At 36.5% G+C, this 25917-nt stretch overlaps 6 protein-coding genes across 6 annotated transcripts; 5 read left to right on the top strand and 1 right to left on the bottom strand.

The window, feature by feature from the left end:
* The first annotated feature begins 87 nt into the window (after window positions 1-87).
* Window positions 88-4022, top strand: LOC104701193 (putative leucine-rich repeat receptor-like protein kinase At2g19210). Its single transcript, XM_010416845.3, has 13 exons — window positions 88-243; window positions 343-889; window positions 978-1456; window positions 1531-1669; window positions 1746-1817; window positions 1901-1972; window positions 2063-2143; window positions 2252-2418; window positions 2504-2715; window positions 2806-2932; window positions 3032-3094; window positions 3184-3373; window positions 3454-4022. Exons 1-13 carry the CDS (start codon window positions 153-155, stop codon window positions 3860-3862), a joined length of 2649 nt encoding a protein of 882 aa, XP_010415147.1. The 5' UTR covers window positions 88-152; the 3' UTR covers window positions 3863-4022.
* A 9809-nt stretch (window positions 4023-13831) lies between these two features.
* LOC104710666 (uncharacterized) lies at window positions 13832-15136 on the bottom strand. The gene is made up of 3 exons (XM_010427306.2): window positions 14651-15136; window positions 14187-14364; window positions 13832-14075 (listed from the first exon to the last, which is right to left on the bottom strand). The coding sequence occupies exons 1-2, from the start codon at window positions 15066-15068 to the stop codon at window positions 14228-14230; spliced, it is 555 nt and encodes a 184-aa protein (XP_010425608.2). The 5' UTR covers window positions 15069-15136; the 3' UTR covers window positions 13832-14075; window positions 14187-14227.
* A 562-nt stretch (window positions 15137-15698) lies between these two features.
* On the top strand, window positions 15699-16316 carry LOC147950313 (uncharacterized protein At4g02000-like). Its single transcript, XM_087512886.1, has one exon. The coding sequence runs from the start codon at window positions 15699-15701 to the stop codon at window positions 16314-16316; it is 618 nt and encodes a 205-aa protein (XP_087369012.1).
* A 1374-nt stretch (window positions 16317-17690) lies between these two features.
* LOC147950312 (uncharacterized) lies at window positions 17691-18578 on the top strand. The gene has a single exon (XM_087512883.1). The coding sequence runs from the start codon at window positions 17691-17693 to the stop codon at window positions 18576-18578; it is 888 nt and encodes a 295-aa protein (XP_087369009.1).
* A 99-nt stretch (window positions 18579-18677) lies between these two features.
* On the top strand, window positions 18678-19582 carry LOC147950311 (uncharacterized). Its single transcript, XM_087512881.1, has 2 exons — window positions 18678-18919; window positions 19183-19582. Exons 1-2 carry the CDS (start codon window positions 18678-18680, stop codon window positions 19580-19582), a joined length of 642 nt encoding a protein of 213 aa, XP_087369007.1.
* Window positions 19583-20288: 706 nt separating this feature from the next.
* On the top strand, window positions 20289-21239 carry LOC147950310 (uncharacterized). The gene has a single exon (XM_087512868.1). The coding sequence runs from the start codon at window positions 20289-20291 to the stop codon at window positions 21237-21239; it is 951 nt and encodes a 316-aa protein (XP_087368994.1).
* The last annotated feature ends 4678 nt before the right edge of the window (window positions 21240-25917 follow it).

Raw genomic sequence — 25917 nt, 5'->3', positions numbered from 1 at the left:
AAAAGATAGTGCTTCACCATCAGCCAACATGGCTATAGTATAATATTTTAGTATTAAAGTATATTGGAGCAAGAAGTACAAGCTAGCTTTGCAAAGGTTGCTTTGTATTGATTGTTCTATGAGAAACGGATGATCAAGAGCTTTTGTCACTAATGGCGTATTGCAACCTTCTTCCTCTGATTTCATTCGCAACCTTCTTCTCTGTTTTTGTTCTTCTTGTTGTTCGTGCTCAAGACCAATCAGGTACACAAAGTGATCTTGCAATTGTATATTAATATATATGTGGCTGTGTGTTTTACGGCTTTTTTAATCACTATGTGTGTGTGTGTGTTTATGTTACAGCTTTTGTCAGTATAGATTGCGGTATACCTGAGGATTCAAGCTATAACGATGAAACAACAGATATCAAGTATGTTTCAGATGCTGCATTTGTCGAGTCCGGGACAATTCATAGCATAGATTCTAAGTTTCAGTCGACTTCTCTTGAAAAGCAGTTCCAAAACGTTAGGAGCTTTCCCGAAGGAACAAGAAACTGTTACGATGTCCAGCCTCCGCGGGGAAAAGGCTTCAAGTACTTGATCAGGACTCGTTTCATGTACGGTAACTACGATGATCTAGGGAAAGCACCCGAGTTCGATCTTTATCTAGGAGTCAATCTCTGGGATTCTGTCATAATAGATAATGCAACTATGATTGTTACCAAAGAGATCATCCACACTCTTCAGTCAGACCATGTTCATGTGTGTCTTGTTGATAAAGAAAAAGGAACTCCATTCTTGTCTGTGTTAGAACTCAGGCTCTTGAAGAGCGACACTTATGTAACTCCTTATGATTCTCTTATGCTTTATCGAAGATGGGATCTTGGCGCACTCGGAGATCTTCCTATCAGGTTATAATGATGACTCTTGTTACATTCATTTCAAATAATATACCATCTCTTGTTTTGCTTGCTTGTGTTAAAGATTATGTTTTCTCAGGTACAAAGATGATGTGTATGACCGTATATGGATGCCTCTAAGGTTCTCAAATCATAGAGTTTTCAGTACAAACCTCACTATAGATTCGAATATTAACAACGGATTCCAGCCTGCTCGTGCCGTCATGAACTCTGCTACAACAAATGTGAACGCAAGCATAGACATCATTCTCATATGGGAACCGCCTGTCCCAGAATGGAAGTTCTATGCGTACATGCATTTTTCTGAAGTTCAAGAGATCCCAAGCAACGAGACCAGAGAATTTTCGCTGTTCTATAATGAAAAAACTAAACTGTATGATAACTTTAGTCCTCGCTTCTTGTATACAGACACACTTTACACTGAGAATCCTGTCACCGGACCTAGACACGAGTTTCTTTTCCAAAGAACTGCTAAATCTACTCACCCACCCATCATTAACGCCATTGAGACGTATCGTATCAACGAGTTTCTTCAGTCACCTACTGATCAACAAGATGGTATTTAAGGTTTCATTTTTACAAACAGAATCCTTTAGGAGTTTGAACTTATCCATGTTTTTTTTAAATTCTAGTTGATGCAATTATGATAATCAAGTCCAAGTATGGAGTGAAGAAGAGCTGGCTTGGAGACCCTTGTGCTCCAGTAAGCTACCCTTGGAAGGGTATTAACTGCAGCTATGTCGTTAATGAGTCTCCGAGAATCATTTCTCTGTAAGCTTCTCTTCAAATGCTTGTATATTTTAATGCTCTCGCTGTCCTGTTCTTACCAGAGTTGTTTGATCTTTAGGAACTTATTCTCAAGTGGCTTGACTGGAGAGATTGATCCAGCATTCTCCAACCTTACATTGTTACATATGCTGTCTGTATTCTAGATTTTATCTGAATCTTCAGTACACAGAGCTGCGGAATTCTTGACTAATGCAACCAAAATTTTCATTACAGGGACTTATCAAACAACAGTTTAACAGGAAAAATACCTGATTTCCTCGGTAATCTACATAATTTGACAGAGTTGTAAGTCTTACGAATTAAAATTGTAGATTACATAGGAAATGAGATCTATAACTTGAAGAATATATATTGATTTCACATACATGTCTGCAGAAACTTGGAAGGAAACAAGTTATCAGGTGCTATTCCGGTTAAACTACTGGAGAGATCAAACAATAAATTACTTACCCTGAGGTAGGTTCAGATTTTTGCAGATGCTCTCTATCTGTTTGAACCAATTCTATAAGTTTAGGCCCTATTGAGTTCGGTTTTTCATAATGTCTTTTGCATTTTGATCGTAAGACTTGGTGGGAATTCAGACCTCTGCGTATCTGCCTCATGTCAAATTCAAAATGGGAAGACAATAAAGAGTGTATACATCATTTCATTAGCAGCATCTGTCGTGGGAGTGCTTGGACTTGTGATAGCTATAGCTTTGTTCTTGCTGTACAAGAAGAGACATCGAAGTGGTAAAAAGCATCAAGAAACTATTCCTAAAACTTCATCTTCTAATAAGTCTATTTTGTAAGAAAACTTATCATGGGATTATTACAGATGGTTCTGGTGGTGTTAGGACTGGGCCATTAGACACAACAAAGCGATACTACAAATACTCAGAAGTTGTGAGAGTTACAAACAACTTTGAGAGAGTTCTTGGCCAAGGAGGTTTTGGAAAAGTATACCATGGTGTCTTAAATGACGACCAAGTCGCTGTCAAGATTCTGTCTGAATCATCGGCTCAAGGTTACAAAGAGTTCAGAGCAGAGGTCAGTTTCGTACATACTTTTTAAAGGTTTAGTGTTTATAAAATGAGTTCTGGAGTAATTGGAATTATGCATCCACTTGTTTATCATTAGGTCGAACTTCTCCTGAGAGTTCATCACAAGAACCTAACCGCTCTTATAGGATACTGCCACGAAGGCAAGAAGATGGCACTAATCTATGAGTTTATGGCTAATGGAACCTTGGGAGATTACTTGTCAGGTCAGTCTCTCTTCTACTTAGTTTTAATCACTAGTCTTTTGCTGTTGTACGTAGCTAGAGGAAACTAAATTTACCTTTTTGGTTTCTTTCTTAATCAAGGGAAAAAATCTTATGTCTTGAGCTGGGAGGAGAGGTTACAAATATCTCTAGACGCAGCACAAGGTTTGCATCAAAAACACATACTAGACTAAACAAATGAGAACGTAATTAAAATCAAGTGAAGTTATTCATAATGTTTGTCTAAAAATCAGGGCTTGAGTATCTTCACAATGGCTGCAAGCCTCCCATTGTGCAAAGAGATGTGAAGCCAGCTAACATTCTAATCAACGAGAAGATCCAGGCCAAGATTGCTGACTTTGGGCTATCTAGAAGTGTTGCACTGGATGGTAATAACCAGGATACAACTGCTGTTGCTGGAACTATTGGTTATCTTGATCCCGAGTAAGTAAAAAGCTTCTTCCATGCATTGTCTTTTAATATTAGTCGTTATGGTTTCTGAGGCATTACTTTACATAATGAAGGTACCATTCGACACAGAAATTAAGCGAGAAGAGTGATGTTTACAGCTTCGGGGTGGTTCTTTTAGAGGTTGTCACTGGCCAACCAGTGATTGCACGTTCAAAAACAACAGCAGAGAACGTACATATAACTGACCGGGTGGAGTTGCTGCTGTCGACAGGAGATATCAGAGGCATTATGGATCCAAAGCTAGGAGAGAGGTTTGATGCTGGTTCAGCATGGAAGATCACTGAAGTAGCAATGGCTTGTGCATCTTCTAGTTCCAAGAATAGACCAACTATGAGTCAAGTAGTGGCTGAGCTGAAGGAGAGTGTAAGCAGAGCAAGAGCAGGTGATGGTTCCGCTGCTAGTAGTGTTACAGAGCCGGCTATGATGAGTTTTGATTCGGGAATGTTTCCTCGAGCAAGGTAAATGATTGTTGAATTTGAATTTATCTGTTTTAACTTATTTCCAGAAACTTGGAAGTTCTGTGTGGTGTGGCGTGTAATGATGAAGAAGAAGAACAAAGTTGTGACTTGTATTTGCCGTGTAAGATAATTTAAGACCTTACAAGAAGTTAAATGTTTCAAGGCATATTTTTTCATTTTCTCTGTTTAATCTTCATGAGCAGAAAAGTTACATGGGATATAGATTCAAAAGAAGAAGAAAAAAGGTATATTTGTGTGAAAGTATTTTTGGCAATGGAATATAACGAGCCATGTCTTTCAAGATTCAATAATAATCAAGGATAACATAACAACCAGACGTAAGAAATCTCCAACCAGACCTGATCTAGATTTTACAAAGACTTATAGTCAAGTAACATATAAGTCAAGAAGATCAACTGTTATTAGTACCAACGGTTCAGCATTCTCATGCTCTTCATCACCTTGAAATAAGCTTTTATAGAAACATTCTAAGCCAGATAAACAAAGACTAGTAGTCAAGTGACTTTGCAGAACCTAACAAGTTAAAGGATTTTTTAACTGATTGGTATCTTTACCACAAACAAAGAACGAAAAGAACAACAAAGCTTTTAAATGAAACTAAAGTTTACGGACAGGGACCATCAGTCACGATTCCAGGCTCATGGTGAAGCACGGAGCACCTTTGCATAAATTATATACTAAATATGCTGTAACTTGTAATTAAGACCTCTGTAACATTTAATTAAACTAGTAATAATGTTAAAAAAGATTAGATAGGCAAATTCTTAATCATTGGCAAACAAAGTCTCAAGATAACATAAGACATGTGAAGCTAGCTAGTAACATTTAAAGTGGCATCACATCACAGAAGCCAAGCTCGAACCCCATTCTTAAGAAGAGAAACAAGCTTGAATTTTCATGAGAAGTTTTCTTCTGTACTCGAATCCAAGTTGAGGTGAGACTCTTTATCCTTTTTTCAAAGGATGATACAGCTGAAGAAATTAAATGAATCGGGGACTCTAAGCACAACATTTGACCGTTCAACCTTCCCCCAAATTTGTAGTCCAGAAAAGCCAATGCGCTTCTCCAACCTTATCACCACACAGCGAACATAGTAGGGAAAAGTAATCAATTTTTGGTAGCGAAAAGTACTCCTTCCTGTGCAGGGAAAACAGCGCTTGTTCCTCTCCACTGGAACGTACCGGAACCGTGGCGGTGGGCGGTAGTCCCATAGAATTATGAGTTTCCCACCATAGTTAGCTAACCGAATGGTAGGATAGCCAAAACGATGATCTTGCAAACCCTTAACCATGGACCATTTTCTACGCTGTGAGTCATACCAACCGACCTTACCGTCATGATGTACACTAATCTTTATATCTTCTATAACGCAACAAGGTCCAAACTTATATTCTCCACTTAAACCCAACTTTAAAAGCTCCTTCCATCTCCCATCTTTTGAATCATATACATACTTTTATGCTCACTTTTAACATATAATTTTCGTCTACGAATCCCAACTTTACGAGCGTAATCATTAGTAGGGCTAGGCACAGGCTTCCAAGTCTGAGTACTTAGGTCAAAAACCTCAGCCCAAGTCATGGAGGATGATGTCTCAACTGTTCCTCCGATGACATATATCTTGCCGTCCATAAAAGCAGAGTTGGCGCGTTTCCTTGCCACCGTCATGTTAGGAGCATCACGCCACGTATGAGTACGACAGTCAAACACGTGAACGGCCGAGGACGGCTGGTTGTTGATGATTCCGCCCATTTGGTAGATTTCGTAACCAACGGCTACAGTAGTAGACATGGATGGAGCAGAAGAAGAGGGTGTTATCGGTGATAAGCTTCCCACATCCTTAATATTGCCATCAGTAACTAGGTTCTGATCAAGAAGGAACAAGCGATCAGAAGGGTGTGAGTGTTGGCATAGGCTCTGTTTTCTACATAATATACTCGCGTGGACACGTGATTTAAATCTGCTGTGGGCAGGACGAGTTTGACTTGTTTGACGACAGCTGTACCTAAAACCACATCCAAATGTATATTATGTAGAAAACTTAAAAGTATGTTAGAACTTAATCCAATTAGCCAATTATCTAAAAAGGTTAATGTAATAATGATTTCCACCATGTCAAGGTGACGCTCCATGCCTGAAGTTTCACAAATTAACAAGCTTAAATCAAATTAATTAAGTTGACATAAAACACGGATATAATTTTATGTATTAGATTAACAACTAATATACACTAATTAATTCAATCAACATAATAACAAGTTAACATGGATTTTGATAGAGAGAAAAAGCTTAAATAACAGACAAAACAAGATTTTCTAGAGAACTTATAATTAGATTCAGGAACAGTTCTTACTTAGAACGTCGATATTTGATGAAGACGCAATAGGGATATCTACATGTTTTTGCAACTCCTCTTCTTGCAAAGCTTGAACAAAAGCTCTTAGAAAATAGTATTATTGGTCTTGGGAAATTATATAAACCTCTTTAGTAGACATCTTGTAGGTCATCATCATCAAACCTTGTCGTCATGGAACCACCAACTTGTCTCTTTAGGAGATCTCCCGTTCTTGCAGTTCTTCACGTATCGATCATTATCATCCGGGCTGAGAGATAGATATAGACAATTAGACAACATAGATAAGAAATGTGTCAAATGGGTCAAAATGTTCAGTTTGTCAGAATACAAAGTGTGAAGAGTTCAAAATGTGTAAACCTTTTCGGGTGAACTCGATAGCATAGAGAGAATGCTGATGCAGACTGAACTCACTGTCATTGCGGGAGACCAGAAGTCATAGAGAATATCTGCAAAACGGAACTAAAGACAATGTTTCATTTACAGCATATTGTAACATATTGTTTATGATCTACTCTCAAGCTCTTTTTGGTTTGGGAAAACAGCAAACATAAGATGAAAACAAATACTATAATGTGCAAGGAATACTGTTTCTGCTAATTCAAAGAAGAAAAAAGACTGTACAACTTAATCAACCAAAAGAAAAGTTCAATGTCACAAGCAATTCAAAGGCAAAGATTCTGATATTGCTAATAATCCAGTATATGGTGTTTTATAACACATTCAAACCCTATTTTTTGACTAATCAGACAAAAAAACAATGCAAACTGTTTTGACTGACATGTTCATCATAATGTAAGACTAATCAGCCAAAAAACTATGCTCTAGGAAAATCACACACAGCAGAAGAGGCATACACAGCTTGAGTTAGTAATTCAGATGAGACCAAAAAAAACAAGAGATGCAGAGAGTAAAGAAACAATTGAGTAACATTACCTAAACAAATATGTCCAAGAGAAGAGTATGCAGTGACAACGATCAGTCAAAGCCCTCATTGAGCCATTATAGGATCCTTCTCCACACACCTAACCTAAACCAAAAAAAAGAAGAAAAAAACAACAATTAAATCACATGTAATTAGGAAAAACAGAGAGTAAAAAGAAGAGTTAAGAGCAAGAACAAAAACTTAGCACAATGAAGAATCCAAGCGTGTCCTTGTCTCCTTGAGACATCACCCTCATCCATAAAAGCATCAACCATAACCTGAAATAACAGAGCAACTAAGTAAATCACATCTAATTAGGAAAAATAGATAGTAAATAAAAGAAGATCCAAGATGAAGAACAAAACCCTTGAGTGTAGCTCTCCTCCACCCATCAATTTCACTAGCTCATCATATGCAATCTCTGAAACACAGCCATCAGAAGCCACACCTGAGTATTATTGAAACCAAGACGATAGACTGAAACAAAACTATAACGAGCAAAAAAAAAATTTGGGGAATGATAAAGGAAGAGGCTTCAAACTAAACCGAGTTTTCCCAATTGATTCAATCACCTCCCGTTTCCGTTCGATTGCGAGACGGCTCTTTTGCGATTGCAAAATCGGAGAGAGAAGGTGAAGAAAAAAAAACTATCGAGCTTCCAACCGATACGCGACACGTTCACAGTCTCTTATACATTATCCGTATATAAGTAAAAAGAGAAGTACAAAAGTGTTTCTAGGTCGGGTCAGCTTTGCAAAAATAACCCGAAATTAAAGAGTTGGATTCGGGTGAAAATTACCCGCTGCATTATAAATGGGTTATCAGGTTTTCTAAAAAATAAATTAAAAATGTAATAAATTTCCTCAGAAATAAATCATAATAATTAAGATAATATATATTTTCCTACAATTTAGGAAACTAACAAATATACATAATTAATGTATATCAAATTGTATAACATAAATAAGAAAACTATATCTTCCAACATAAAATTCTTCTACCAGAAACATTTCTAAAAAAAAATCAAACTGAATAACAAGATAATTGATTGCACAAATCAGTAAGATCTCAATCTTTTATATATGTAAACTACTTTAATTTTGATTATATATTAGTATATACTTCCGGAAATAAAATCCATTTTCATATAATTCATAAATAATCATAATATAATTAAACAAATTTAAAAATCTAAAAAATAAATTTTCAATTATATAACTATATATACAAAAAAAAATAGTAATGAGAATTACTGAGATGTTTATAATTACATTCGAATTATTTCTATCAATTTTGTTATCATTCCTAATATGTATAATAAAAATATTAATGATAATTAAAACGTTGTAACATTAGCATAACTTATGCAAAATTATTATTCAATTTGGAAACAACCAATAAATATAGTTTAACAACCATATATGATTAGATTTCAAAGATTTTCACATATCTCTATCAATTTTGAATTACCTAAACAAAAGGAAAACATAAGCATAATTTAACAACCATATATGATTAGATTTCAATATGTAATACCAAATATTCAATCAGTTAGTTTAAGTAATTAACTTAAAATCTGAAATTACTACTAATATTCTAAATATATTTATATAATTATTAGAAAACCACTTAAATTTCTCTACAAGCCAAAAAGAATTTTTTCTAGAAGACTTCAATTTACTAACCCCAAAAATAGACACCCATTCCTCACTATATAAAGTCATACGAACAAAACATCAATTGTTTCATTCCACATTTTCTATGTTTTTGTGATGTTTTTATTTATTTATGATTTTGTTTACTATATTCATGTTATTTTATCCAATATGATATATATTATTTTTTTTTAATTTTTATATGTTACAGGAACATCAAAAACATTGTAAATCTATCAAACTGATATGTTCTTATGTGATACGGGTATGTACAAAATTTCATTCAATATTTTTTAATTATGATGCTGATTACGACTATCAAACTCAATTATGAATGATTAATAATTTTTATTGTATTCAGGACATATGAATCAGGTATATACATAATTTGACTTAATATATGAACTATTTTACATTTTTATAAATAATTTAACTTAATATATGAACTATATTTTTACTTTTATTTTTTACCCTTGCTGGAAACTCAGGAGAATCTAAAGAAGAACCATGTAAAGATCTATCCTAAGCAAAACTCATCAACATAAAAAAATAAAACCAAAGTTAGTAAATTCTAACAATACAAAATAATATATAAGTATGATGTAGTGAAAATAGTGAGATTAGTAGTTTAGGATTTTATTTATTTAATTTGTTTTCAGTTCAAGAAATATGATTTTGATATTTTAAAAATAATCAATGATAAAATTTTGGCTTTAATGTTTTGCTAAATTTCAATTTAGATAAATTTGAGTAAATGATAAATTGTTTTGCTAAATTTGAGTAAATGATAAATTAGATTAAAAATTTTGGGTAAATGATAAATTGTTCTTATGGTTCATCACATCATACATATTAGTGTAACTTTTACAAGCGGAATATTTTTATAATATTTTATGTAGATTCCTATTTTCTACTACTAAAATGATCAAATTGAATTATTTATTTTTTGTGTTGTTAGTATTTTTCTAAACTTTTTAATATTTATTTTATCAAAACTCATTTTATTACCATTTACTCTCTTTTTTTTCTCTACTATTCTTTTATCCAAAATCATTACCCCAAATATATGATTTAATGTAACCAACTGCAAAAATGAAAATATAGCATATTCTAATCTATTAAGATTGTATATATATAGATATATATATTAATGAACAATCCTCCGCGCTGTAGCGCGGATCCGATTCTAGTTCATGTTATTAAATAAGATAGCCTCTTATTTATTTTACCTATTTCTGATTTATTTTTTTTGATCAATTTTCCTTAAAACCTGAGCTTAAAACCTCCGTTGGAGATAACCTTAAGCCTAAGACTTTATACAAGCTAGAACACAAGCTCTTAGGCCCTAAGGTCGAGAGTCTTCCTCTCTAGACTTTATACAATTTTTTTTTTAAACTAGTGTATTTAATAATCAAAAGCTACTAACAATAGATGTAAGCTTAAATAGATGTTATAAAACAAAAATTCTAGCATAATCAAAAAGCTAATCTAACATATAAAGTCCAATCGTATATACAAACCCCATAAGAATGAAATCCAAAACGAGGAATAATAGAGAGGCCCGATCACGACGAGACTCATGGGAGGCGTGATCAAAGCAAAGACGCGCTGCATCAGATTTAAGATACTAATATACTCGACAATTGACATTCGTAAGTGAGTTTACTTGGTTGTCAATTTTTTTAAAGAAATTCGTCACTATATATGTGAATTTTGTGTCCGTAAGTTCTGCCGTAGAAGTAGTAAAGTGGCTTCTATTGGCAGCGTCTCTCTTCCACAAGTTTCGAACTTGGTTATGGGTTCGCGCACGTTGAATTTGAAAGCTTTCCGTTACAAAATCATATCATACATTATACATACTATCTTCATTTTTGTATCTATATTAACATTTTTGAAATACATTTTGTGTTATGCCTTTTTTAGTTTTGTTTATTTAAAAAGTTATTTACAACATTAACCCCTAAAATTTTTTCATAACTAACATTCCTCCAGATTTTGTTTCCTAAATATTTTACATTTCATTCCAAATAAAAAATAACATTAATCAATATGGAAATGAAAACTATTAACATTTAACCACACATTCTGTTGTGTTTTGAAAATATATGAATCATTCGCAAACAAAGAAAACAACAATTTGATTCTCATTTTGTTTTCTAAAACCTGTGAGTTTTGATTCTTAACGTAAGAAAAAATTTGATTGATATTTATTTAAATTATCATAATTAACATATATAAACTTAATAAATTTTTTAATTATTACGAATATGTAAAATTAAAAAAGTCTAAAATACTATATAATGTGGTTATATAGTAGATGAGTTATAAAAAAGACATGTTGAAATTAATAAAATATTATTAATTTTGTATTAACACGGGTTAAATCCTCACTTAATTATTTATCAATACTACTAATATTAGAATATTTGACATAAAATCAAGTTGATTTCACTAAGATTGTATAAAATAATTAAATCATTAGGAAAAATGTGACTTAATCACAACGTATAAATTACTGATTATGTATTTAGATCCATTCTTTTTTGTTATAATAAATAAAAATCAAATTAGAATATCAAACACTAAACAAAACAAACTAAATATAAAAAACAAATGGTCATGTGTTGCGGGTTAAAAAACAATATAAATATTTAGCCGCACAACAATCGGAAAATTTAGTTATTATTCTATTTACAAAACATCCAATATTTAACAAATAGATACAATATAAAATATAAATTATAATAAAAATTATAAGTCTGCGGTGTACCGCGGGTTAAAATCTAGTTTAGCTTTATTTTAGATTAAGCTTTAGGAACTTAAAATACAAACACTCAACAATATTTAGTCAACCAATAATATTTACCTTACTATTTGTTAGAACTAATGATGTTAATATATATATATATATACATATATATATATATATATGAACCACATCATTTTGTGATATATATATATATATAATTTCAAAACTCAAATTTATTTATCTATATATATAAATTCAACTTTCTCTATTCTCATTCCTCCACATCAGCATCTACCTAAGCAATGTTATTATTTTTTTGCATTAAGAATTACTATTTTAAAGATTTCTTCTTTCCATATTTATTACTTATAATTAATAATAGTAAAAAATAAATAAATAACAAACTATGTAAAATTAGTTAAATTTTAAAATAGTAAAAACAATAATATAAAAGTTTTTTAATGAATAATAAAAATAATATGGATCATGGGATATGAATATGGAATGAACTCTTCTATTGATAAAATGTCAGAAGATTGACAATTCTTCCAGTGAGGTTCTTAAGTCATTTTTTGTTATCATGTGATATATTGTTGGTTTGCCAAGAAAATATATTTTTACGAGATATAAATATATGTTTTCATGGGATATGAATATAGAATGAACTCTATCTCACCGCCGATCATCCAAAACACCTTCAATTGTTGTGGCTAAGACTCCTTCTCCAATACCAAAACAATTGGAGAGATTTGCTAGAGCACTAAAGCCAAGCAGGAAAAGTGTGGCAAATCATCCAATTGAGGCTATCATGAAGCATTTAGTTGTTATATCTTCTGAGACCACACTTAAAGCACTGTTCTACTTCTCTTCAAGATCAAAGCTTTGTGGCAATGGATTCACAGCTGCTGCATCTTCATCACAGAGAGCCAAAGCGGCAGTGATGAAAACCTTATTCTTCATAAGACATTGTGGCTTCTCCTACATCAAACACCTTGATGGCAAGGTTGCCATGATCTCCATTTCCAACAACACTGGTTTGGTTTAATTAGGTTTATTCAAATTCTATATAAATGTATCCACCTTGTCACAAACTCTCATCAACATCTAATATGGAAGCATAACATGAGGTGCTCTCAAGTTTTAATTTGATCTAATGATCAAACTCCTTTCCCCAATTTTTTGTCTAGAAACAAAGTATTGTAAAGAAATGAGAAAAATTAAAAAAATAATAGACAACAAACTATTATAAATGATAGATGTGAACAAAATAAATGATATGAAGCCAAAAATATGAAAATAGAGCAAGAATAACTAACATTCTTCAAAGAGAATAAACAATTTTTGTACAGATATTTGTGAAATTTTTATTTCATTTTTTTGAGTTCATTTGACCATAATTTCTGGTTTTCGTTTATTTGTTGAAATTTGCTAAATCTCAGATTTGTTAGATTACCATGTGAACCACACAAGATTCAGGAAGATCTGTGATGATACTCAATCCTTTCATCAGCTCTTTAGGGAAAAATCCAATGAGCTGGATGAAGTAATCAGCAATTTGGAAGGAATGAAGCAATGATATCTTGTTCTTGTTTATGAATTTGTATTGTCACGTGGATTAAAAATCTTAATCAAGTATATCATCAATTGATGTTTCTAGTTTTTTCCTCTTTTTATGCTCTTATTGTCTGTGTTTCTGTGCTGAAGCGTAAAAGGTGTGAATTTCAGAGTATCTGTAGTAGTTTTTGATTGAATCGGACTGATATAATCTATGATTTGGGTATCAACTTATTTTCTTGGGGGTTGGTTGGGTTTGGTTATGCACTTATTTAGATGGTTCTTGAGAATTTTTTTTGAGTGAAACAGGACGAAAGGTGAAAAGAGTATCTTCCTTGTATTTATGTAATTGATTCTATATAAGAAATCTCTTGTTCACCTATTAATGCGATACCGTGCTGTAAATTATCGCCGAAGTTATCAAAATTCTACAACAAACTAGTTTTGAGCTGCGCATGAGGAAAGCTCGGTGGGAAAATACAGTTCTTGATCACACACACGAGCAAGCCCTAAAAGTCCTTCATCGCAACTTTGCAAATAAAAGTTTCAACATAATAACACACACACACACACACACACACACACACACACACGAGAAAGTCTTTCATCGCAACTTTGCAAATAAAAGTTTCAACAAAATAAATGCAATAAGAAGGCAACCTATCTTTTCTACCAACCTCCAAGAAAGCAATTAACAAGATTGGAGAAAACAAACATAACATGCGAAAATACTCGTATTGAGTTTAGAAAGGTTGTAATAATGGTTAAACTCTAGCATAAACGTAGAAGAAGAAGCCCCCTCAAGCTAAATTTATATATCAAGTCAATTATAAAATATATAAAGTCAACAAGAAATATCAAGTCAGCCAAAAGATCATCATATAACTTCATGGCTTACAAACCCCATATGTACAAACTGCTTCAACCTCCTCAGTCACAATCTGTTTCTCCAAGCATGTCCTGTATTTAGCAAAGCAAAACATTACTTCATTAGTACTTCAAATCATGAGGATTAAAGAACTAACTTCTTTCTGATGATGAGATGATATAAGAAAGATACAATCTTGTTACCTGCCCCCTCAGCGCTGGAAAAAAAAAGGTATCGATCAAACTCACTCTTTCCCATCTTCAGGTTTGAAAAAGTAAATCGGATCTGGATAATGCGCTAACTTGACTTCTAACATCTCATTCCCTGGGATTTTCAAATCCATGGTCGTAGCTTCTACCTCTTGTGTAGATGATGAATCATCTAAAAACATTTTCATATACATTAACAAAACATATCATCAACATAAACAATAACTGAATCATATCTTACGAAAACGAGACACAGAACATCAAAAACAAATCAGCTCTAGTATACTAAATGTTCATGTAGAGATATATATATATATAAGAATTCCAAAATACGAATACACAAATGCTCTTCCCTATGTAAATCCCTTTTTATAACCTAAATTATGAATTCCATATACAAATTTCAATTTCAGGGGAAAATGAAATTGAAGCTACACAGATGAGAGGAATATATATACCTGGAGGAGGGATGAAGAAAGAGGAAGAAGGCCAACCAAAAGGAGACGAAAGAGAAAGAGTCTCTTCCTCTGTCAACGGATTAGTCACCTTATCGACCAAATTCGCAATCTTCTTGGCGGTGATCTGATGGGGAGGTACCCAAAAGGAGGAGCCAGGTGCGAAAGGGAGCCAATCCGGGGTCGAGTTATGGACGATGATCCTTCGAACGAACTCGTTTAGCTTCTTGAGAATCGCGGCTTCGGCTTCGGTTTTGGTATCTATGTCGACCTCGATGAGGTTTGGTGTCGATGAAAAGCGGCGGCTGAAACAGACGGAGTTTGGTGGTGTCGGTGTTTTAATCGCCGCCGGGTTGTTGAAATTACGGAGGAGGAAGAATCTTCCGGTTGGGATTAGGGTTTTTGAGAGCAATCGAAACATTTTTTTTTTGAGAGAGAGAGAGAGAGGAAAATTGAAGTTTTTTTTTTTTTTTTTTTTTTTTATAAACATTTATAAGCGATGATGACAGAGGTCAAGGCGGTTTCACACGTCTGTGAAACTGAATCGGGTACCAAAATGGGATCCGAATCCGTGAGATTCGATCCAATTATAGTAAAACAATTTATTGGTAAAAAAAAAAAAATATTTACAAGAGTGAGATAAAAAGAAAAAAATAAATAAAGAAGAATGAATTGCGATTTGCGAAAACTTAAAACATGAAATTAGTACAATAAATATTATTTTTATAAGGGTGAAAAAAAAAAGTAAAAAAGAATATAAAAAAAAAAAAAAAACTAAGTAGACTTTTTACGATCCAAGGGAGGGCTAAGAACACGTTTTTTCAACTAGAGAGATTCATCTCTAGGAAAAAAGATTGAGTTACCGGGAAATCTTTCTTTTTCGCCGGCTTTGGAAAGAATATTTGGTGTTATACGGTGTAATCTTTGAAGGTGGCTGTGGTTTTTAACCTAGTTTCATCATTCTCTTGTGCCGCCTCCCTTTACAATGACTTTTTGTTTCGATTTTTCTGCGTATAAGAAGAGAAATAGGAGTGTTTTGGAGCATGCGGGTATGGAGTATGCCTTGGATAGAGCGCTTAAGGAGATGTCGATTGATGAAGATCAACCGATTGTGCTGCAGGATCATGCTAAGTTCACTTCAAGTGTTAGGAATCAATGCAACATTATTGGTCAACTACTCTGTCCGGAGAACCAAAAGATGACAAGTATGATTCATGAGATGTCGAGGATGTGGCGTGTGTACAACAGAGCCAGAGGAATCGCACTTCCCAATGACAAGTTTCAGTTTGTTTTTGACTCAAAAGCGGACTTATCACTCGTTCTACAAGCTGGGGCATGGACGTCTAATGATTGGAGTATGACGTTGGAACGTTGGGTTGAGAACCCTCCCATTGATTTCCTCAAGGTCCTTCCTTTGTGGATCCTCCTTCGTCATATCCCGGTTAACTATCTTACAGTGGATACGATCAAGGAGGTGGCAGGTTATATTGGTCGAGTTACGGATATCGCTTTTGACCCTTTGAAGCCGTTGAGCAGAGGATATGTAAGGGCTAGAGTGTTGTTTGACATCAACAAACCATTGAAGAATCGACAGGCTTTGCAACTCCCGTCTGGGGAAGTCGTTGAGATAGGTATTGAATATGAGAGGATAAGGAAAAGATGCTATTAGTGTCATCGTCTCACCCATGACAAAACTTGTTGTCCTTTGAACCCTTCAAACCGGCAATCTGTTTCTACGGGAGGGGCTCCAAGTCCGACGATGATTCCACATCGTTTGGTCCCAAGGATAAGCAGATATGATCCTTTATTTGGGGTGTTAACCGATGATGACGTGGGCATTGATGTAGCTTCAGGGAAGCCGAAGATTTCTAAGGAAGTCCTAGATGAGATGAGACAATATTTGTCTGTTTCTGATCCAAAAGAGAAACAAATCCATATTGAGAGAGTACGGAAATCGGTTTGGGACTTAGAGGGGGACATTGATGGTCAAAAAATTCTACTAAGACTGGAGGAGCCTGCTCGTCTGACCGCTGATATGGATAAAGGAAAAGGTTTGGTGTTTGATTTTAAACATTCAACCTCTTCTCCTGGTGCAGAGGAGCCGATTGTGGGTGTTATGGTTGCGTTTAGGGCAGAGTTGGCTGGGGTATCACAACCAAGTCAATCTTTACCGGTGGTGTCTGCTCCTGCTTCTGTATTTTGTCATGGTGCTACGGTTTCTCGAGCTAGCTTTTCAGCTGGTGTGTATGGCACTGGTACTAAACAACAAAAGAAGCATAGATGGCCAAACCAATGGAGAAGGAAAGCACAAGCTGGGGGTAATGCTCAAGAAGGTGCAGATACTAGTGATCACATTGTAGCCACAGATGGTGAGGAAGGGGTCTTGTCAAAACGTAAAGCTACTGAGGAGACTCCAGTTTCATCAAAGCTCGCTAAACGCGTTGAGAAGAAGGCGGTTCCGGGTGAGGAACTGCCGGTGCCAAGATGAGCTTTTGGAGTGGAATTGTCAAGGATTGGGGGGCACTTTGACAATTCCTTATCTGCGGGAAATGCGTCGTCTACATTTTCCGGATTTCATGTTCCTCCTGGAGACTAAAAACTCCAGAGACTATGTGGTGAAGCTTCAGAGAGTTTTGGGATATGAGAATGCTCATATTGTGGATCCAGTGGGGCTTCGTGGAGGTTTAGCTTTTTTGTGGAAAGCTGCTTATGAAGTAGAAGTACTTAGTTCGAATCAAAGAATCATTGACGTTCGAGTCAAGATGGGTTCATTTTTTTTCTATGTCTCGTGTGTTTATGGAGATCCAGTAAGTGGTTTAAGACAAGTGGTATGTGATTCATTGATTGATATTGGTATGACTCGTGACGATCCATGGTTGGTGATTGGAGCTTTAAATGAGATGTTCAACAACTCGGAGAAAGTGGGAGGGCCAGCACGGGCGGAGTCATCCTTTTTTCCTTTTTGGAATATGATTCATGATTGTCGTCTACGGGAGGTCCCAGTATAGGTAACAAGCTTTCATGGGCGGGAGAGCGCAACAAAATGTGGGTGCAGTGTTGCCTTGATAGAGCTCTGGGTAATGAAGCTTGGTTCTGGCTTTTTCCAAGGGGGCAAGGAGAGTATCTGGAACGGATTGGATCTGACCATAGAGCCATTCTTTTAAGATTTTTACATGATAACAGGTCCAAGATGGGGAGATTCATGTTCAATAAGAGATGGATATCGAAACCGAACTTTGCTATGGTGGTCCAGGAGGGTTGGACCAAAGGTGAGGCTATGGGACAAACCTCTATCATGAATAGAATAGCGGATTGTCGTAGATCCATTGCATGCTGGAAACAATCACAAAATATAAACTCCAAGACACGTATCAAGCATGTTCGAGATAAATTGGAGGAGGAAGGTACTAAGCTTCAACCGAATATGCAAGTGATGAAGGAAATACGATGGGAATTGGCTGAATCATATCGAACTGAGGAGATTTACTGGAAGGAGAGAAGTCGTGAACGCTGGTTGCAGGGAGGGGATCGTAATATGAAGTTCTTCCATGGCAGTGTACAAAGAAGACGTATGCAAAATCAGATTTTTTCTCTCTTTGATGAACATGGTGTAGAACAATTTGCAGAGGGGTCGAAAGGTGAAGTGGCAATAGAGTATTTTCGTAAGATGTTCACGTGCTCATCACCAGAATCTATTGAGGAAGCTCTGGATGGGATGTTACCTAGGGTGACTGCGAGTATGAATGCAGAGTTGACACGTCCCATAACTGCAGTGGAGATCAAAAGTTCCATTTTCAGTATCAATGGGGAGAAGTCTCCAGGGGCGGATGGCATGTCAAGTAACTTTTACAAAGAATATTGGCACATTTTTGGACCTCAGGTTGTGGTTGAAACGCAACAGTTTTTTCAATCTGGGATTCTTCCACCATAATGGAATTTTACTCAGATTTGTCTGATCCCAAAGATTCAGAACCTTACTAGAATGACGAACCTACGTCCAATTAGTTTATGCTCGGTTATTTACAAGACAATGTCGAAATTTCTCTGTAACAGTTTGAAGCGGTTTCTTCCAGAGATTGTGTATGATACCCAGGGCGCTTTTGTTTCAGGTAGACTGATATCTGATAATATCCTCCTAGCACATCAGTTAGTTCATGCGTTACATACAAATCCTGGTTGTGATGAAGAGTTTCTGGCTATCAAGACAGATATGTCTAAGGCATATGATAGAGTAGAGTGGGTTTTTTTTGGAGGAATTGCTGTTGTAACTTGGTTTTGATATTAAGTGGGTTCACTGGGTCATGAGCTGTGTACGTTCAGTTACGTACTCGGTCCTTATCAATGGGACGGATTACAATTTTATTAAGCTATAGAGAGGTATTCGACAGGGAGATCCTCTCTCCCTATTTCTGTTTATCTTTGTGCTGAGGCGCTTGTTCACATCATGAATAAAGCTGATTAGGAAGGTCGGCTTACTGTCTCAAGCTTACTCCAACATGCCCATCAATACAACACCTGCTCTTTGCCGATAACAGCCTCTTCCTTTGTCGAGCAAGCTTAACAGAATGTTCTAATATGCTCCAATGCTTAAAACTGTATGGGAAGGCTTCTAGTCAGGAGATACACTTTCAGAAATCTTCGATATCCTTTGGCAAGAAGTTAGACCCGTATATGAGGAGAGTGATAAGATTATTCACAGGAATTGATCAAGTAGGTGGTGTTGGGAAGTACTTGGGGCTTCCAGAATATTTTAGTGGTTCGAAAAAGGATATGTTACCCTATATAACTGATAGGTTAACCTCTCGCTTGCGAGGCTGGTTTGAAAAAACACTATCTCTGGGAGGTAAAGAGGCACTACTAAAAGTTGTTGCTTTGGCCCTCCCAGTGTATGCAATTTCCTTCTCCGCCTCTCGAAACATCAGTGTCAAAAGATAACAAGTGCCATGGCCAATTTCTAGTGGAATGCAACTGAGGAGAAGAATAAGATGCATTGGGTGTCATGGGAGAAAATGTGTAAGTCCAAGGCTAATGGTGGTTTGGGATTTGGGGACATTGGAAGGTTTAACCAAGCTTTTCTTGCCAAACAAGTGTGGCGTTTGTTGGATGCTCCGTCTACTTTGATCTCGCGTGTGTATAAAGCTCGATATTTCCCAACAACATCTTTGATGGAAGCACATATTGGTTCTAGGCCGTCATATGCGTGGCGAAGCATTCTTTTTGGTAGAGAGCTTTTGGAGAAAGGCTTGATGAAGTCGCTCGGAAATGGACAGAACACAAGTGTCTGGCTGGAGAAATGGGTTTTTGATGATGTACCGAGACAACCTAGCAATAAGGAGCAGAATATAGATTTAAACTTGCAGGTGTCTTCTCTTATCACAAACCAGGGAGAGTGGAATACACAACTTCTACAGAAGTTCTTTCCTCCTGGAGATGTGGTCCGTATACGTTCGTTCCCTACGGACTGTCGGTTACAGGACAAATTGGTCTAGGCTTATACCAATGATGGTAAATACTCAGTGAAAAGCGGTCACTGGCTGGTATCCAAGGAAGTACAAGAGATAGGTATTGGATCCAGTGGAGCACATGTTTTGAATGAGCTTAAAGCTTGGATTTGGGATGTGGACACTGTTCCAAAAATCGAATGTTCATTTGGAGAGCTCTTTCAGGAGCCTTGACTGTTGCAGAATGTCTTCGGACACACGGGATAAATATTCACCCAACCTGTAAAGTGTGTCATGACGATGATGAGACTGTGTCACATGTTTTGTTTTGTTGTCCTTTAGCAACACAAGTTTGGTCTGCATCGACCTTACCTTTGCCAACACAAGGGTTCTCAGCTTCAATCTCTGACAATTTTGAGTATATCTTCGATTTAATGTCCTGGACTGGGGTACCGCTAAACATTCGTGAGGCTATCCCTTGGATACTTTGGGAGAATTGGAAAGCCCGCAATGGAACCGTGTTGGCAGGTAAGGGCTATGATCACCGGTTTATTCTTGTTGGTGCGATGGCAGATGCTGAGGAGTGGTTACGACAGAATAGGTTGCAGGAACAGGAAAAGACGGGGACCATGCAGGGAAGTAATTTGAACCTGGTTCCAAAGAGATGGACTAAGACAGCTTACGGGAAGCTTAAGTGTAATCTGAATGCCTCCTGGATAAATGCTCATTGTTTTTCGGGTGGCGCTTGGATACTGAGAAACCATGTAGGCGACGTGTTATACCATTCTCGACATGCTTTCCTTCCGATGGTGAATCGCATTACAACAGAGTTGTTCTGTATTCTTTGGTGCCTTGAACATCTCCAGATCCTACGCATTATGTCTTGTGAGATATGGACAGACAGTGGTGCGGTTTCAAAAGCTTTAGCGACACCACTAGAGTGGCCTAAGTATAGATCTGTTCTCCACAGAATCTTTTATGTGGTACGACAAATGCAGGATGTTTCTTTTCACCTAGCTGATCCAAAGGCCAATAGCGTGGCTCGTGAGATTGTTGGCAGTGTAACACGTGATGGGCGCTATAATTCTTATATATCCTTAGGCGGACCTGCTTGGCTTCAGGAGCAGATGAGGAGGGACAGCCGCACTTAGTCGGAGCTCTATTATGCTTCTTATGGCTAGTTAATTTTCTTGTTTCTATTTTTGTTTCAGCTTTAGCAAGACTACTCTAGTTTCTGCTTTGTTTTTTTTGGTTTTGATTCCCATATTAATGCAATTCAGACAATAAAAAAAAAAAAAGAATATGAATTGCGAAAAACATGAAATTGGTACCACAGAGTTAAACCATCTTTGGAGGACAAAGCGAAATTTTGGTGTCGGATGAATATTGTTATGTTTCAAATTATGTTATATAGATTGTATGAATTAGGTGATTAAGAGATAGCAATACAATGTTGGAGTAGTCTAGATCAGCATGAATCTCTCAATTATGTTGTTTTTGAAATTCAACAATATCGTAAACATTTAATACTTTAAAATACATATAAAAAAGATGATTTTGAGTGTCATTACTCATTAGACTTTTAGCTGCGTATGTATATATCTTTAGCGAGATGGAAAGATAAAGAAGTCTTACAAGTTTGATGTCGTTAACAAAGTCTAAGTATATACAATAAGAACTAAAACTTGTGTTTTCCTTCATAATCTTCTAACTTTTATGTCTGATTTGTTACTTTTGTATTTAAATCAAAGAAGTTAAGAAAAAGATAGCCATTGGTTTCGAGGGATCATGTCAGCTAACAAGATTAGGGCTGTGATTTGTGACACATACATAACTATATTCAAGCCATATTCAAGCTTAGTAAATGACAAGTTTGATTTACACCATATAGAGTTCTCCATTATAATAAGAAGCTAGCTAAAACAAATTTGGTTTGGATGAAAATTTTAAACCGGTTTAAGTTAACTGTTAAAAGTCTCGTTGTTTTCTAAGGATACCAATTACTTTCACACGTAGATTAAAGACGTACGATTTGTTTAGATGGAAGTTGAAGCAACTCAATTCGACGATTAATCGTCAAAAGGTTGTTCTCGAATTTTTTTTTTTTGAACAAACGGATGAATTCTATTCATTCAAATAGAAACATTACAAGGAGTGGGATAGGCTATCCCAAAGTTTAAAAGGTTACAAGCAAAGACTTTCCCCAAAGTCATAAACATAGACAAAGATAAAGAAAACATCAAGCAAGAATCCATGAGAGCTATGAAACAAAAGCTAGAAAGCAGTTGGAGACATGTGGGATCATGGGAACTCGAGAGATGACAAAAAGGTCACGGTCAAAGGACATTGTGCCATTGGAAGAAGAACCGGAACCAAGGAACTCACCGGAGTGAGGAGCATTAGCAGAAGCAAAGCCATGGTAAGGGTTCGGGGGGCAACAGCCCGGATGGTGGTGGAGATGCTGATAGTAGTTTGCTTAGAAAAGTGGTGCCTGAAGTAGTTAGCTATAACTGTCGAGGGGTGATGGTTGGTAGAGGACACTCTAGGACCATAAGCACAGCCTCGGCAATTTGAATTCAGAGCTGACACGCCATGAGACTTCAAGTACTTGGGAGCAATAAAGTTCACCATTGAAGCTAATACCATGATTCGTAAAGGATATGTGTAAAACCGTAACATAACCGGTGGACCCTCTCTGCCATAAAAATGGTGATCAAGAATTCCACACAAAGTTTGTAAACGGCCAAACATTGACAAAGGATAAACAAACCTGGGCTTCAGACAAGCGGATGGTTGCAGGGTAATGGGAGCAGAAAGGTTCATCATTGAAGCTAATAGTAGATGCAAAAAATAAGTGTAATGCCGTAACAGAACAAGTGGATTCTCTCTGCCATGGAAATGGTGATCAAGAATTCCACACAAGTTTTGTAATCGGCAAGACACATACAAGGAATAAACAGGCCTGAGCTTCAGAGAGGAGGATGGTTGTTGGATAATGGTATTGTCTGATGTCGAGGATAAATAAAAGATGGCACTTTGGAGACAGTAATCCCAACTTCGACATAACGGATTTGAGAACAAAAAGTCTTTCCTCTTCAGACTTTGAAAATTAGGATTGAAAAACCGAGATGGATCTATGGGCAGTGTTCCAAAAAAGATCGTAAGCAGCCATAACAAAACTGGTAAAAAACGATACCTTTGACGTCTTCGATCAGGTTATACCGATTGTAAACACAGAAGTAAACTAAGGGTTGCTAAAGAAAAATTAAGAGCAAACCTGGGCTTATGCAAGAGAGAGCTTGGACCATTATTCTTACTGGGCTTTTGGCATCCTAATGGGCCGAAATTTAAGAAGCCCACCAGATGGAAACCTAGTTTCCTTTTGCCTGGTTGGCATGAGAATCGAGAACAGTGGCACTTGTATGGAGATGGATAATGATTTCTAGGTGAAGCGTTGATCTCCGGTGAAGTTTGTGTCAGCGTTTTTTGGCTGAGACCGAAGGGTGTAGCAGAGGAGGAGAACCCGAGGAACTTAGTTGTTCCGTGAATTGAAATTGTTAGCCCGAGGGGAAGCTCGCCATAAGCCATAGCTTAGTGCAGCGTTTCGTCGCGGCTAGACGAGATCTCAGATTTTTGATGCAGTGGCTCTTTTAGGATGGACTTCTGCAACGGTGGGGCGAGTGGAGGGTGATAGATGGGGAACACGGGGTACCATCTTCTCCCTTTGCATTGAATTGAAGATCTCACCAGAAGCCTAGTATTAGGGAAAGTTTGATAAGGTGCCAAAAGGGGGAAGGAAGAACAAAAATAAGGGGGAAAACTGTAACAAAGGGACAAAAAGCTAAAGGAGATGGGGGCGGGAGTGGTTAGGTTGGTTGTCTCGATATTAGTGTCTGAGTGCTTTGTTGGGTTTGTTCTCGAAATAAGTCAACCCTTGGAGGGGTTTTCTTATGTTGTAAAATCGATACAACAACTTTAGATTCAATCAAGTACTGATTGATGGATATGACACAAGCTTTAAACACGGAAATAGAGATAACACATAAACATAGAAAACACTGAGGTTTGGTAACCAGTTCACTGCATCAACAGCTACGTCTGGTGAGGAAGCAGAGTCCTCAACATCCATTATAGATTAAGAGTTACATATGTGTTATGGTTACAACATACCTCTCACACTCGTCTAATATCTTAGATCGAGTCTCACAAGAACAACATATGAAAGGAGAATAACAAGAGATTAAGCCTGGATACACCGAGAATCTACATCTGTTTTTAGCTCTGTTCACCTCTTTAGAACCGCCTGAACTACGGTTCGGCGCAGCTCTTTTTTGCTCTCTCTCTCTCTCTCATCTGTTTGACCTTATGTATTTATGCTTAATACATAGTCGGTTCTTGTATGGGCTTCAGACCAATATATGGCCTAGTTTATGACAAACCAAACACGTCCACACTAAACAAACATATACAAGCTTCTGATCCACTACAACTTCATGTTTCAAGTTGAATCACATCTCAACAATCTCCACCTTGAGTCAAGCTTGAAACTTTGAAGAAACACGCCCCATAGAGCCTTTGGAATCCAGCTCTAAACTTGGCTAAACAATCTTCAATAACCTGCATAAGTCACACTCATACAACAAACATATCAGCAAATTCAACTCCTAAAATTTGCATCAACCATCAACGCATCCTTCTGTGAATAACCACACAGACCCCTGAACCTTGACAATTCTTATGTCCATTCCTTCAGAGATAAACCAGTACTCAAGACACTCTTGTGTCATCCTTGTCATGCGTTTGACATCTTCATAGCTTTGATCATGAGATTCATACTCATAAGCTGTTTTAGTGATTGAATTTCATTCTACAACACCTGATTCTAACTTGCTAGCCCTTGAATTCCAACTCTTGTGCGCACTGAGACAGAAAACAAACCTTTACTTGAATCAACTACAAAAATATTGAAACACCCTTGTTTCAACCTGAACTAATTCTCTGATTCTAACTTATCACAATAACAAACCCTCCTTATCACTCAGATAGATAGAGTGAGCCGGTTACAACTTGAGCCAACCAAATAACAACCACTTAACCCATGATCTTCAATCGACTCTTTGTACTTGTTTGAGTTACAACCAAACCGGGTTAACTCAAACCACAAGTGTTGTCTCTCAAATGTATGATCATACACCTTAACAACAACACCTTCTTGAGCTTGTTAGACAAGTAAAGAATCTCAACATCCAGAAACACCATTGTATAACCCGAGATTACCCATTGCAACCATATGTCTTAACATATCAACCTGAACCACTTCACAGGTTCAAACATCCTGGTAAAACATAATTACCACCAACAGCTTGTGACACGCTGTTAGTCACTTCAACCATGTCTCATATCATCATAACATGTGATATGTCTGAGACAATACCTTAAAGTTTCTTCACATCAAACCTTAGCTCATGGTGTGTTACTCCAGCTCTGCAACACATTCACGAGTATGCAGAATCCACCAAACAACTTGGTACGACATCATAAATCTTCTTAGGCCTTCAACTGCCTTTTACTAAGGGAATTATTCAAACTCCACCTTATGATGCAAACATACAACTTACAACTTCTCAAGTAGTTGGCTGCAACTGATCAACAAATACAATTTGACTCTCTTACATTATCAGCCTTTCTATGACTTCATATCAGTTGCAAATACTTCAAGCCTTGAGATAAAACCTGTTTCCATGCGAGATGCGCAACAGACTTTCATGATATGAATAACAGAGACCATACCTACAAACACCATGCTCACTTCAACATTCATTCATCTCA

The sequence above is a fragment of the Camelina sativa genome, chromosome 1 (assembly GCF_030686135.1).
Source record: "Camelina sativa cultivar CO46 ecotype springtype chromosome 1, ASM3068613v1".
Lineage (NCBI taxonomy): Eukaryota > Viridiplantae > Streptophyta > Magnoliopsida > Brassicales > Brassicaceae > Camelina > Camelina sativa.
The sequence above is the reverse complement of the archived record's forward strand: the minus strand, read 5'-3'. Positions and strand labels throughout refer to the sequence as shown.